The 12634-nt window shown below is 45.4% G+C and overlaps 1 protein-coding gene across 2 annotated transcripts in view; it reads right to left on the reverse strand.

Moving 5' to 3' along the window:
* The window catches only part of SLC36A4 (solute carrier family 36 member 4), a 594695-nt gene that overhangs the window by 490241 nt on the left and 91820 nt on the right, over positions 1-12634 (reverse strand). For both annotated transcript variants that reach the window (XM_068264886.1, XM_068264887.1), the window contains exons 6-7: positions 12411-12495; positions 4424-4627 (exon numbers count right to left, since the gene is read on the reverse strand). In XM_068264886.1, the coding sequence (XP_068120987.1) occupies positions 4424-4627; positions 12411-12495 (289 nt within the window). The remainder of the gene's footprint in view (positions 1-4423; positions 4628-12410; positions 12496-12634) is intronic.

Genomic DNA, 12634 nt, shown 5'->3' on the forward strand with positions numbered 1-12634 from the left:
AGATTAGCTATAGGCTTGTTCAGGTGTGTGATTCAGACACTTCTGCAAACAAAGATCAGCAGGATAGCCAGGGCAATGGTATTGTGTAAAGCGGACCTGAACTCAGAATGCCGTCTATGCTCTAAAAGATACACAACAGCATAATAACCCTAAAACAAAAACAAAAAAAGTCTTTGTTACACCCAATACAAATCCTAAAATAAATCTGTATGGGTTTTTTTTTCCTTTTGGTGATTCTTGTAAGGGCCAAGAATACCTAGGTGAGAAGTAGGGAGAGACCGGGAGCCCAATGGTGTAATATCATCAGGTATCTGGAGGATAAAATCATATAAATATATACTCACAAAAGGTGGGGTGCAGTTCCTGCAACCACTGTATAGGCCTGCAGGGAATTAACCGTCCCTGCTCGGTACTCCAGGTCCTGCTGGATACTGGATGGTCGCTCTCCTGTAGTACGATAAACTTACCAGAAAAACTGTGAAGCTATTATTACCTCCAAAGGAGGTCTGACTGGTAGTGGGTAGGATGGAGGCGCCCAATGTATGTTCTATTTTGGTATTTTTAAATGCAAACAAACACCAGTTTGTTTTGTTTTTTTAATTGTAATTTTTTTCTTTTCTATTAAAAATTTCATTTGGGTACTTTTTTGAGAGTGTGGGGGGGTAAACAGTTAATCTTAAATGTAAGTGGACATCGTTTTACTATTTGGCCACAAAATGGTCTCAGTCTTTTTTTTTTTATGTGTCCTGTAAGTTTAACATGTACGACCTACAGGAAGTGAAGAGGAGACGTAGCACGTAGAAAGACCGTGGCTTCTCATAGAAGCCGTCACTCTTTCTAACAGGGACTTGTTCCCATTTATTGATTTCCGGGCTAACGGGCGGCGACACGGGAGCGTGCGTGATCTGCGGCAGGAGCATGCAGCAGCAGCCTTTTGAATGTAGTTTAAATAAAGATAATTGGTCTCATGTGTATATGCAAATTGTATCAAATTTTATTAATAGGTAAGCTAATAAAATCCTGGGATATGGAATGGGAGGGGGTTGGGTAAAAACACATATAAACAGTAAACACACTGCAGGGCTACGTTTATCGCTTTGCTGGCCAGCTATATAGATATATTGGTTACTCATACATACACACACTCAGCACATTCAACCTATATTGTTCCTGGATTTAAACAGTGGTACCACTTAATTAGTCCTTTAGGCTGCGCAGCAGAGGAATAGATGCTGTTAGTGAGCAGTTATTAGCAAGACTATGCCTTAAGCAATTGCATGCAGTTCAGTCTATATAGATGGCAAAAATCAGTCATTTAGTTGTACTTAGGCGGTTAATAGTGCATGCTTCTAGCGTTAGGAGAGATAAACAAGCAGGCAGTCCTTAGATTCTATGCAGATATGTATAAACAATAATGTTATCTTGTTTGATGGTCAATCTGCTGAGGGCATAGATATCTCACCGCTATCTTCCGCTCCTGTGCTCTTCCAGTGCGCCTTTTTGAATGAGAGTGGATTTGATAGAGCGATCTGTGCTGAGTGGTGGTGTGCGGACCCTAGGGCGGCCGGCGGCCCAGCCTGCTTAGTCACCGGGTCTCCGCTATCACCTTCCTCCTCACTCAGCGTGTTCCGTCTCTCCAGTACTTTCGGCGGCGGTGCGTGAGGGTAACCAGCCTTTTGAATGTAGCAGGTACGTCCAAAAGGCTTAAGAGGTTAATGAAAGCAGACATATTGTTAACCTCTTGTGCTTTCAAATGGCCTTATCTGCCATCTCTGCCATAGGATGTCATGTGACACAGGGGAGGGATCAGATTACAACCTGTGATTAGACACAAATGAGGGTGAATTGAACAGGCTAAACTCTCTAAATACATACAGGTGGATTTCTCTAGTCCTGTGCAAGAGTTCAGGTCCACTTTAAAAGGAAATAAATAAGGCAGCCTCCACATCTCTCCCAGTCCCTTTAAGGCAAGGTCCCAGACAAAGTCTCAGTCCAGTAAAGGGAGAGGGAAGCCAATTGACCCTCCAGCATGTGTTTGTGCTGAAACTCAAGATATTATCCTTTGTGAGATTGAAATTCTGTGTACTAAAGATGCGAGGCAGGAGAGTAAACCACTTATCCTTTCTGAGTAACTAAGTAGAAGAGTACACAGGCACTTGAAAAGCATCCCGCTATCCACTGCTGCACTCAGTGCTGCCTCCGTGAGAGAAATATGCCACTGATGCCAAGTTGTTGTTTTTTTTACAAATCAATTTTTCATTACAGGTTTTACACACATATACAGAAGATAGAATAACATTGAGAACAATAATGAACAAACGTGTGACTGAATATTTCAACAGAAGATAAGTTCATGTTTAGGTAATAACATGCACCTGCTGAGATTTGTGTAACTCTTAAGCAGAGCTGAAGAGACATAGATGGACAAACACTTTGCAAAGTAGTGAAGCGTTGGTGTAAACAGCATGTCCTATACCCTTTCTTAGCAAGGGGCTTCAGCTATACCACTTTAGTGCTGCTCGATAGAGTTCAGTGCACAGAGCAAGCGGCAGCCTGAAGGACCACTCATCTTCCTTCTCAGGCTGATCACACAGGCTCTACAGGTGCCATTTACAGCAAATGTGAACAAAACACTCTTCATCACATCTATGGTCTATATCAGTGGTCCTCAAACTAAGGCCTGCGGGCCGAATGCGGCCCCCTGAGGCTTTTTCACTGGCCCCCCACTCACAAAATGTATTACTTATAGATGCGGTCCACTGCACCTTAAAATATTGGTGTCTCGCAGATAGAATAGCAGTGCTGGTACCATCAATCCACAGGGAAGCCAGTAAGCAGTCATTCGCTGGCTTCCAATTCTGCATCCGTTGAAACTGTTGTCCAATTGGACGACAGGTTGCTCCCTCAGTATGCTTCACTCTCTGGCGAAAATGGTATTTTTACTATCTGCACATGCTGTATTGGGGCCATAATGTCTGCTTTGGTTAAATGGGAGACAAAAGGGCTGCACATGTAAACAGGTAATAGTTTACCCTGCCTAGGTTCAATGTAATGTTTTCTACATCATATCATGTATATTCCGGCCCCCCATTAGTTTGAAGTATGTTTACCCGGCCCTTAACCACTTGGTAACCTCTGCCACGCTTATCTACGCCTCTTTAAAATTCACCTAAGTCACAGGGGCGTGGATAAGCAACTTCTGTTTATTTTCCTGCTGTGCGCGATCGCGGCACGCGGATGCGCATACGCGTCGGGCACCCGCTGGTCCGTGATTGGCTGATGTGAACACGTGTTCACAAAGCCAATCAAAGTGCTTGCAAGTTTGAATGAGCACTGCCAAAGCCAATGGCAGTGCTCATTCATGCAGAATGTGTGTAAACATTGAATCAGTCACTATACTGGTACAGTTACTGAAATCACTCGTGAGAGGATCTCAGATAACTAATACAGCATTAGTGACTGATCAACATCAGTGAGGTTTTTTTTTAAATAAATTATACCCCCATTAAGCCCATTAACCCTTGCCTACCTGAAATGTGAAAATTGCTGTGGTTTTTAGGTGAAAACCCCTGTGGTTGAGAAGTGGTTAAGCGAAAAAGTTTGGGGACCCCTGGTCTATATCTAAAATAATAATTTCCAAGCTGGCCTCTAGGTGTCCATATGTCCTTCTGTCCACCATGTGCCCCCTCCTACTCCACTGATTGGCTGCAGCACTGTGTCCATCCAAACACAAACCCCCTCCCCACTCCTGCCCCATCCCACTCTGACTGGCTGCGGCGCTGTGCTCATCTGCCTTCCACACGCCCCCGCCTAATTGGCCACGGAAATGACTGAATAACACACGTGCGGTGAGATGGCAAGCACGAGGTCCAGAGAGATGGTGCGCGCACACCTGCCACGCGCAGCATAGAGCAAACCACCAGCTAGAATCCAAATAATATTATACTACTAATGCAGTGTCATCCAACCTCACCGAAGCTACAAAATGTGCTCTCTGGGTCATGAGGAGTGAAATATTGCTTTCTGAAAATTCTGAAAAATGACCATACTTGCATCTTGAGGGACCTCAGAAAGGGAAGGGGGAGGGGGAAGTGGGTAAACAGAGTAAGCTTGAGCCCTCTAAATGGAGCCCATGACCTGCAGGGGGCTGGAGGAGGCCCCAGGTAAGTATAAATGTTTTCCTTTTACTCGTCTCAAGTACGCTTTAATCCTCACAGGTTTACTTTAACACCAGGCAGCACTGCCTTAAAAAGACAAAACTGAGCTCTGTTATGTGCCAGCGGTTTACCTGCAGACAGGTGGGTTTCTGCACCAGGAGGGGGCCTTATCCATTTAGACTTTCTACATCCTCTCCCATCTCAGCCACATGCAATCTCACACTACAAAAATCTACTACAGGAACTTATCAGAGAGCAGCACTTACCCCGAGGACATACTGATAAATGATGACAAGACTGACGGCCATGGACAGGTTGGCAAGGAACGAGCAGACAGACAAGTTCTTGAGGTCCCGTATGAAAACTAATGGAATGATGAACGGGAGGAAACACAACATGTAGATTCTCAGGTCAAGATTCCACCTTCCGTCTGTAGGCTGAGAGGTGCCCTCCATAAACGCCTCAAACACCTGCACAGAAAAAGCATAACGCAAGCTTAGCAAATCACTGATGTAAAACATAATTATGCTTCTATCACACAGCTCTGCCATGCTGCAAGCATGTAGTGGGTAGGATGGAGGCGCCCAATGTATCCATCCTACCCATTACCAGTCAGACCTCCTTTGGAGTTAATAGCTTTGCAGTTTTTCTGGAAAGTCTATCTTACTACAGGAGAGCGACTGTCCAGTATCCAGCAGGACCTGGAGTACCGAGCAGGGACTGTTAATTCCCTACAGGCCTATACAGTGGTTGCAGGAACTGCACCCCACCTTTATACGTATATACTTACTGTATATGATTTTATCCTCCCTATACCTAACAATACTGCACCATTGGGCTCTCGGTCTCTCCCTACTTCTCATCCAGGTATTCTTGGCCCTAACAAGAATCACCAAAAGGAAAAAAAAAAACCCTTCAGATTTTATATTTTAGGATTTGTATTGGGTGTAACAAAGAATTTTTTTTACACTAGCGCCGTGACGGTGGTGCGGGGGGTGCGACCCGCACCAGGTGGGGTGACCCCAGCCACTCTAGAGGGGGTGCGCTGTAATGGAGGGGAGAGCCGCAGCCGCGGGAAAGGCAGCCGACCTCTCCCAGGGCTGCCCTCCATGCTCCCCCTTCCACACTGCAGAGAGCAATGCGCAGGGAAGCCTGTACTAAGCTACTCACCTACCTGGTTCCAATCGCCGCTCACTAGCCGCCAGTCTCCTTTCTGCATACACGCTGATAAACATGCTGCTTCCGGCTAAACAGGAAGCAGCATGTGTATCAGCGTGTATGCAGAGAGGAGACTGGCGGCTAGTGAGCGGCGATTGGAACCAGGTAGGTGAGTAGTTTAGTACAGGCTTCCCTGCGCATTGCTCTCTGCAGTCTGGAGGGGGGGAGCACGGAAGGCAGCCCTGGGAGAGGTCGGGCTGCCCTCCCCGCGGCTGCGGCTCTCCCCTCCATTAGGGGGGGCACCTACCTAATACTGGGGGGCAGCTACATATCTAAGCTATACTGGGGGGCACCTACCTAATCTAACCTATACTGGGGAGCAGCTACCTATCTAACCTAATACTGGGGGGCAGCTACATATCTAACCTAATACTGGGGGGCAGCTACCTATCTAACCTATACTGGGGGGCACCTACCTAATCTAACCTATACTGGGGGGCAGCTACCTATCTAACCTATACTGGGGGCACCTACCTAATCTAATCTATACTGGGGGGCAGCTACCTATCTAACCTTTGCTGGGGGGCGCCTACCTAATCTATCCTATACTGGGGGGCACCTACCTATCTAACCTATACTGGGGGGCACCTACCTATCTAACATGTATTGGGGGCACCTACCTACCTATCTAGCTAGCCTATACTGGTGGCAACTATACTGGCTACCTATATTGGAGGCACCTACCTAACTAACCTATACTGGGGGGCAGCTACCTATCTAACCTACACTGGAGGCACCTACCAATCTAACCTATACTGGGGGCAGCTACCTATGTAATCTATACTGGGGCACCTACTTATCTAACCTGTATTGGGGGCACCTACCTACCTATCTAGCTAGCCTATACTGGTGGCAACTATACTGGCTACCTATATTGGAGGCACCTACCTAACTAACCTATACTGGAGGCACCTACCTATCTAACCTATGCTGGGTGCAACTATTCTGGCTACCTATATTAACCCACTGCCTTACTGTTACATTAAGTTACCCCCACTCATGTGATGTCATGTCCACACCCATTTTTTTGCCGCTGCACGCTTCGCTATTTTTTTTTGGGGGGGAGGGGTGTGTCGGTAAATTATCCGCACCGGGTGTCAAACACCCTAGCTACGCCACTGGGCCTATACGGTGGTTGCAGGAACTGCACCCCACCTTTGTGCGTATATACTTATATGATTTTATCCTCCCTGTACCTAACAATACTGCACCACTGGACTCTCGGTCTCTCCCTACTTCTCATCTAGGTATTCTTGGCCCTTACAAGAATCACCAAAAGGAAAAATACTCCTATATGCTGCAGACATGGATGTTTGGTGTAATATCACGGCATGGTGAGTAGAATTCTCACTGCAGTGCCAGAGACTCAAGTTAGAAACTTGGCCATGTGTCCAATGTACTTAGTTTTTCTTTTTGATATCACAAAAACCATGCTGGAAGGTTGACTGGTTCCCCTCAAAACTGACATTACACAAGGACTAGGATAGTGATAAGATAGTGAAGAATCCCCCCCATCTAAAATTCATAAAATTTACCCCTCAGCTTCCTCGTTATGTTTTCGAGGATGCAATTTAGACGGAACTTTAATGCATGTTTTTTGGGATTGCCCTATTGCACAGCGGTTTTGGAACACATGGAGAACACTAATCCGGGAAGTGTTTGGCTTTCCGATCTCCTTGACTGCCCCACAGGCTCTCTTGTATGCCCCTAACGATAATGTCCCAGGCAGATTTCGAAGATTATACAGGTATATGTTACTGGCCGCTCAGTGGTCAATAGCCATTAAATGGAAGTCCACCGACCTAGAGTTAGCTTTGGTCACCCAGCGTCTAGACCTAATGATGTTAATGGATCGTGTATATTACTATAGCATTGAAAATGTTACTAGGTTTGATCTTATTTGGGAAGCTTGGAAAGAATATAGGCGGTTTTAGTTTCCTCTGGACACTCGTTGTAGAAATCGCACTTAACCTCGATTATTTTTATGATACTCAGGACTCTTGTTATTATATCTATATTATGACAATATAGGCTGCTTCTCCCTTTTTTTGGGAAGGTTATCCTCCCCCCTTTTTTTTTTTTTGTTTGTTTTGTTTAGTGAGAACATTTATAAGCTATAATGAAGATTTAAGAGACGGGCTGACACCTGGGATCTCAGCTGGAGGTATTTTTGCCCCATTCCCCAGGTTGAACGGCCTGGCGGACTAGTTTTTGGTCTCTGGATGTTTATATTTACTCTCGTGTTATGTTTTTTTATTTTTTTATTATTTGTTATTTTTATGTTTTTATGTGTGTTAGGCGTAAGTTGTAGCTGTTATTTAAGATGACACCTGCCTCTTCAACTGACTTTTATATCTGTCTAGCTACTTAAGCATTTTGTATTTGTTGCTCACTTCAATAAAGCTTTTAATACAAAAAAAAAAAAGATAGTGAAGAATCCCTCGGATACAGGATAATGGGGAATTTAGGAGTACAGTGGCGGAGCATTTTGGAGCGGCACATGGGAGTGACCCAACTGGTCTTAGATTCAGGGGCATTTACAGACTGCCCAATAAAGGAAGAGGTGGTGATAGAGAAAAAATCCTCCTACAAAAAGAAAGCCGTTGGATTTATATGCTAAACGCCTTAGAACCTGCCGGTTTGAACAATGAATTGGACTTTGGTCCTTTCCTTTAAAAAGACTCTCCTCTCCATCCCTCTCCCGGGGTTACAGCGCCTTTCTAGGACTTTGGATGGAACTTAGCCCATATATTCACCTACTTTACTCTTAATGTTAGTTATGGGACTGTATATTATTCACTTGTTCAGGTTGGAAGCATGTCCCTAGGGGCCTGCATGTTCGCTCAGCCTGCAAGTATGCCCCCATGTTGACCGTACCTGTGTTGATTCCTTGATCTGCATATAATGGTGCGTACTGTGTTGTGCGTACAGAGTGTGAAGTGGAAGTCTGGACTTTGCAGACGGAAGAGGAAGTGATAGGCTGTTTGTGACAGAAACCAGCTTGACGCGCAGTCTTAAGGGGGAGTGCTCTTCCTCTCAACAGCTACACCCAGTTGAAGTTCGCAGAGGGCGGACGCAACGCGTAGGTGGGCGGGGATACAACCCGCAGCTGCTCTGGAGCGTTCAGGAGCGTCTCTCAGCAGGGACTTTTTGTTGGAGGTGCTGGCCCGATTGGGAATCTTGTGGCCGGGAGCCTCTCCCTTCGGGATTGAGGACCGGTGAAGTCAAGTCAGCCCCAGCTGTGCGCACAGCAGCCATCGCAAGACACAAGTTGGATGAAGAGTGGTGAGTCCCGCATACGCGGGTGAAGATTACACACTACCCAATGTTGTTTCTTGGTAATCAACCTGTCCCCAGCTGATAGTTATGACGCCCACGGACTGCCCACGATCCCGCTCAGGATGATGCACACCCCCCCTACAGCAGTTTAGACACCAGTTAGAGGTACCGGTACCGCTGTATGGGTGGTGGATTGAGTGTGAGGAACGTGGAATGTCTGTAGCAGGAGCGCTCCAGTGTTTTTAATTGGTTTTATTGCTACCCCCATGTGTGTCTTTTTTGGAACAATAAAGTGTTATATATTACAGCCTGTGGAGTGACGGCACATTTTTCTATTTTTCTGCTATCCCAGTTCACTGTTGCTGTCAATCCTGCTTAGCAGTATACAGGCTACACTACGCGGTTGAGTAAGTGCAGGCTCTTAGTTTGTTTGGAAGAATCCCTCTGAAGGATAGACAAGACACACAGCGTTTATTTTGCGCTTTTCTCCTGGTGGACTCGAAGCACTTCAGTTACAGCTACTTAGTACAACCTCCATGGGCAACTTGCCCAAAGACTCCCTACTGTTTTATACATTGATTTAAGCCAGAATCCAAACCCTGATCAATGGCTTGACCCTTACATCAAAAGGCAGCAGCCTCTGACCTTTAAAGTGGACCTGAACACAGAAATTCCTCTCTGCTCTAAAAGATAAGCAGCAGCATAATAACCTTAAAAGAAAAATATTTCTTTGTTACAGCGGATACAAATCCTGCAATAAATCTTCAGTGTCTCTACTTCCTGCTTTCATGGAAGCAGACATAGTGTTAACATCCTGTGTTTAAAAATTAGCTACTCTGCAGTGGCAGCCAGCTGACACAGCTGAGGGATCAAATAGTTACAGTGATTAGTCACAGATGAGGGGGAATTAGACAGGCTAAACTCTCTAAATACATACAGGGTGCATTTCTCTAGGTTTTCTTTCTGTCCTTGCAAGAGTTCAAGTCAACTTTAACCAGAACACTATGCAGCTACTCCTGTAGTTTGTAAAGCGCAATCACGCAGGTAGGGTGAGTGGGACAACAATGCATTCAAGGATTGGACATCCCTAAATATCATACCTTCCCAAATACAGTTGCTTAAAGGATTCCCGAGGTGACATGTGACATGATGAGATAGACATGTGTATGTACAGTGCCTAACACACAAATAACTATGCTGTGTTCCTTTTTTTCTTTCTCTGCATGAAAGAGTTAAATATCAGGTATGTAAGTGGCTGACTCAGTCCTGACTCAGACAGGAAGCGACTACAGTGTGACTCTCACTGATAAGAAAGTTATTTGTGTGCTAGGCACTGTACATACCCATGTCTATCTCATCATTTCACATGTCACTTTGGGTATCCTTAAAGGGTAGTTGGCCTGACGGGATCAATATTGTGAATAAATATTTGGCGCCTGGAGGTGGACTGGGGATGCTGACCTGGGGGGAGGGGGGGTAGCTGGAGATTCTGTTTTATTTTATCTTCTGTCATAAGGCACCCCATACATTTCTTGATTTCCCTGACAGATTAAATCATTTTGCGTTTTGTGGATCTGAGCCCACTTCCTCAGGCCAATCAAAGAGCCAATAGGAATAGAAGCCAGAATAATAAGCGCCTCTGGCTACGCTTCCTACTGGCACTTTGATTGGCCTGAGGAAGTGGTCTCACACCCAAGAAACACGTTGCCTGTGCTAAATAAATTTCATTTTGTTACTAGTTGACCTCTAGGTCTTTTCACGCAGCCACCACCGCTGCCAGTCAGTGCGCATGCGCACCAGTCAGCCCGACTCCCTGGCCACGTCCTCCTGTCCCAACAGCTGTCCGTCCTGCACATGCGCAGAAGCGCAACACGTGGAAATGGGGACGGGATGACGCAGGGACAGAGGTATATTATTAGGTAGGATAAGATTGTCGTTATTGAGGTTAGTCACCTCGTCCCCTTATGTTTATCGCATTTTAACTCCGTTTTATGCATCCCTGGACCACTGTTACCCCAGCTTGTGCTACATTTACCCCCCTCCCCCCCCCTTTGGTTGGAATGGTACCAGTTGGCCTCTCACAGTATCCGTCACAGAGTAGGTCATCTACTTTTCCCTCAAGAGAGCGACCGTATCCAGTCCAGGCTGAGCACCCAAGTGGATCGGATTATTTATCTCCACCTGCTTCAAGTGGTTGGTTGCCCCCTTTGTAACCCACCTTTGTAAGTAAATTCTTGCCTTACCATAAATTAACACCTTTTATAACATATTGCGCTATTTGGGCGCCTGTTGTCTCCGTGCTTTCTTTTTAAGGTGTAAAGACACCCCAATATATCTACACCTTACAAAGATGTGCCGGTACTTGTAATGCATGATTCCACACATGATGAATTTAAAGAAAAAATCCAGTGAAAATAATGTAATAAAAAAAGTGCTTCCATTTTTACATTAATTACTGGTATGTATACGGTAAATGATTTAGTCAGTGTTTGCCCATTGTAAAATCTTTACTCTTCCTGATTTACATTCTGACATTACATGGCGACATTTTTATTGCTGGCAGGTGATGTCAGTGGAAGGAGATGCTGCTTGGTTTTATTGTTATTGTTGTTGTTGTTAAACACAACTCAGCACCTTAACATGAACATATATTATAATTATTATTGATTTATAAAGCGCTAATATATTATATAAAACTAGTGACCTTAGCCCGTTTAAAAACAGGCTAGGTCTGTCACCACTGATCTGCCGCACGCACACATGCCCACCCCTCCTTGCCCTCCGACGCATCATTCCCCCGAGCTCTCCTGAGTCTCTGCGTCCCTCCCTGCACATGCCCACAACAAAAACACACAGGGACACGGGACGCAGAGACACTGGCATTTTATTAATTAGGATGGACCTCCCCGTAAGGGAAGGATTGTAATAGAGTGTGCCGTTTGGGCAGGGGGTTATTGGGGTGACTGGCATTACTTACCTACGGGTGGCTGCTCCTCTGCTCCCCCCACCCCTCGTATGGCATTTGCTGGGAGAGAGTCTCACATAGACAGACTAAATAAAATCTCCCGGCATGCACTGCGGCGTTTGGAGGTGATCAGTACTGCCCCCTGGGGAAGATAGCAGATCCCACATAAATGGGGAGGAGGGAGATTGGTGGGGTGGGCAGAGGAGCAGCCCCCGTAGAAGAAAAATACTGATCACCCCAGCCCCCTCCTCCCCAAGGGCACACTCTACTACAAACCTTCCTTATGGTGAGGTTCCGGTCCCTAAAAGCTTAGCGGTAAGCAGAAGAGAGATAAACTATTTTTTTTTAATGAACTGGATATAACAAACCCATGCAATGGCAGCTCCCAGCACTGCTGTATTCTATGCAGGGGCACTTGTTGATTGTCACAGAGAAGGCATTACTTTGCAACAAAGGCAAGTAGGATAACTATATGGGCAATATAGAGTAGGGAAACAAGCTTTTAATGCAAATTGCATGCCAGACCATACGTCTGCTTCAAGCACGCCAACGCTTTAAAAATTAATATAATCAAATAATGTGGCTCCTCGCGCACAAACTCATCTAAAGCGGCGCGTATTCAAGAGCAGAAAGGAAAACTGTGGGTGCATATTAAACAGTAGAAATAGTTTATTTTCTGCATGCAGCGAAAATGCAATAAATCTTCTCTTTGATCCGGGAAAATTTTTAAAGTCTGCTAATTAAACGAGCAATTCTGAAGAATTAATTGGCACGGCCGCTTCTGTACCTACTTGCTTCACGTTTTCCGCCAGGAAGACAAAGTAAACGCTGCAAAACCCCAGCTGGGTGGCCACCAGGGCGAAGTCTATCGCGTTCCTGCGGGGGAAACGAGAGAAGTTATTAGGAGAGTCCAGAGCTGACAGCAGACCACAGAAACACAAGCAGGCTTCTCTGACACATACAATTTTACAAAACCCGATTGTTACCGTATTTCTTTGTTATTAAAAAAAAATAT

This window comes from Hyperolius riggenbachi, chromosome 2 (genome assembly GCF_040937935.1).
Source record: "Hyperolius riggenbachi isolate aHypRig1 chromosome 2, aHypRig1.pri, whole genome shotgun sequence".
Lineage (NCBI taxonomy): Eukaryota > Metazoa > Chordata > Amphibia > Anura > Hyperoliidae > Hyperolius > Hyperolius riggenbachi.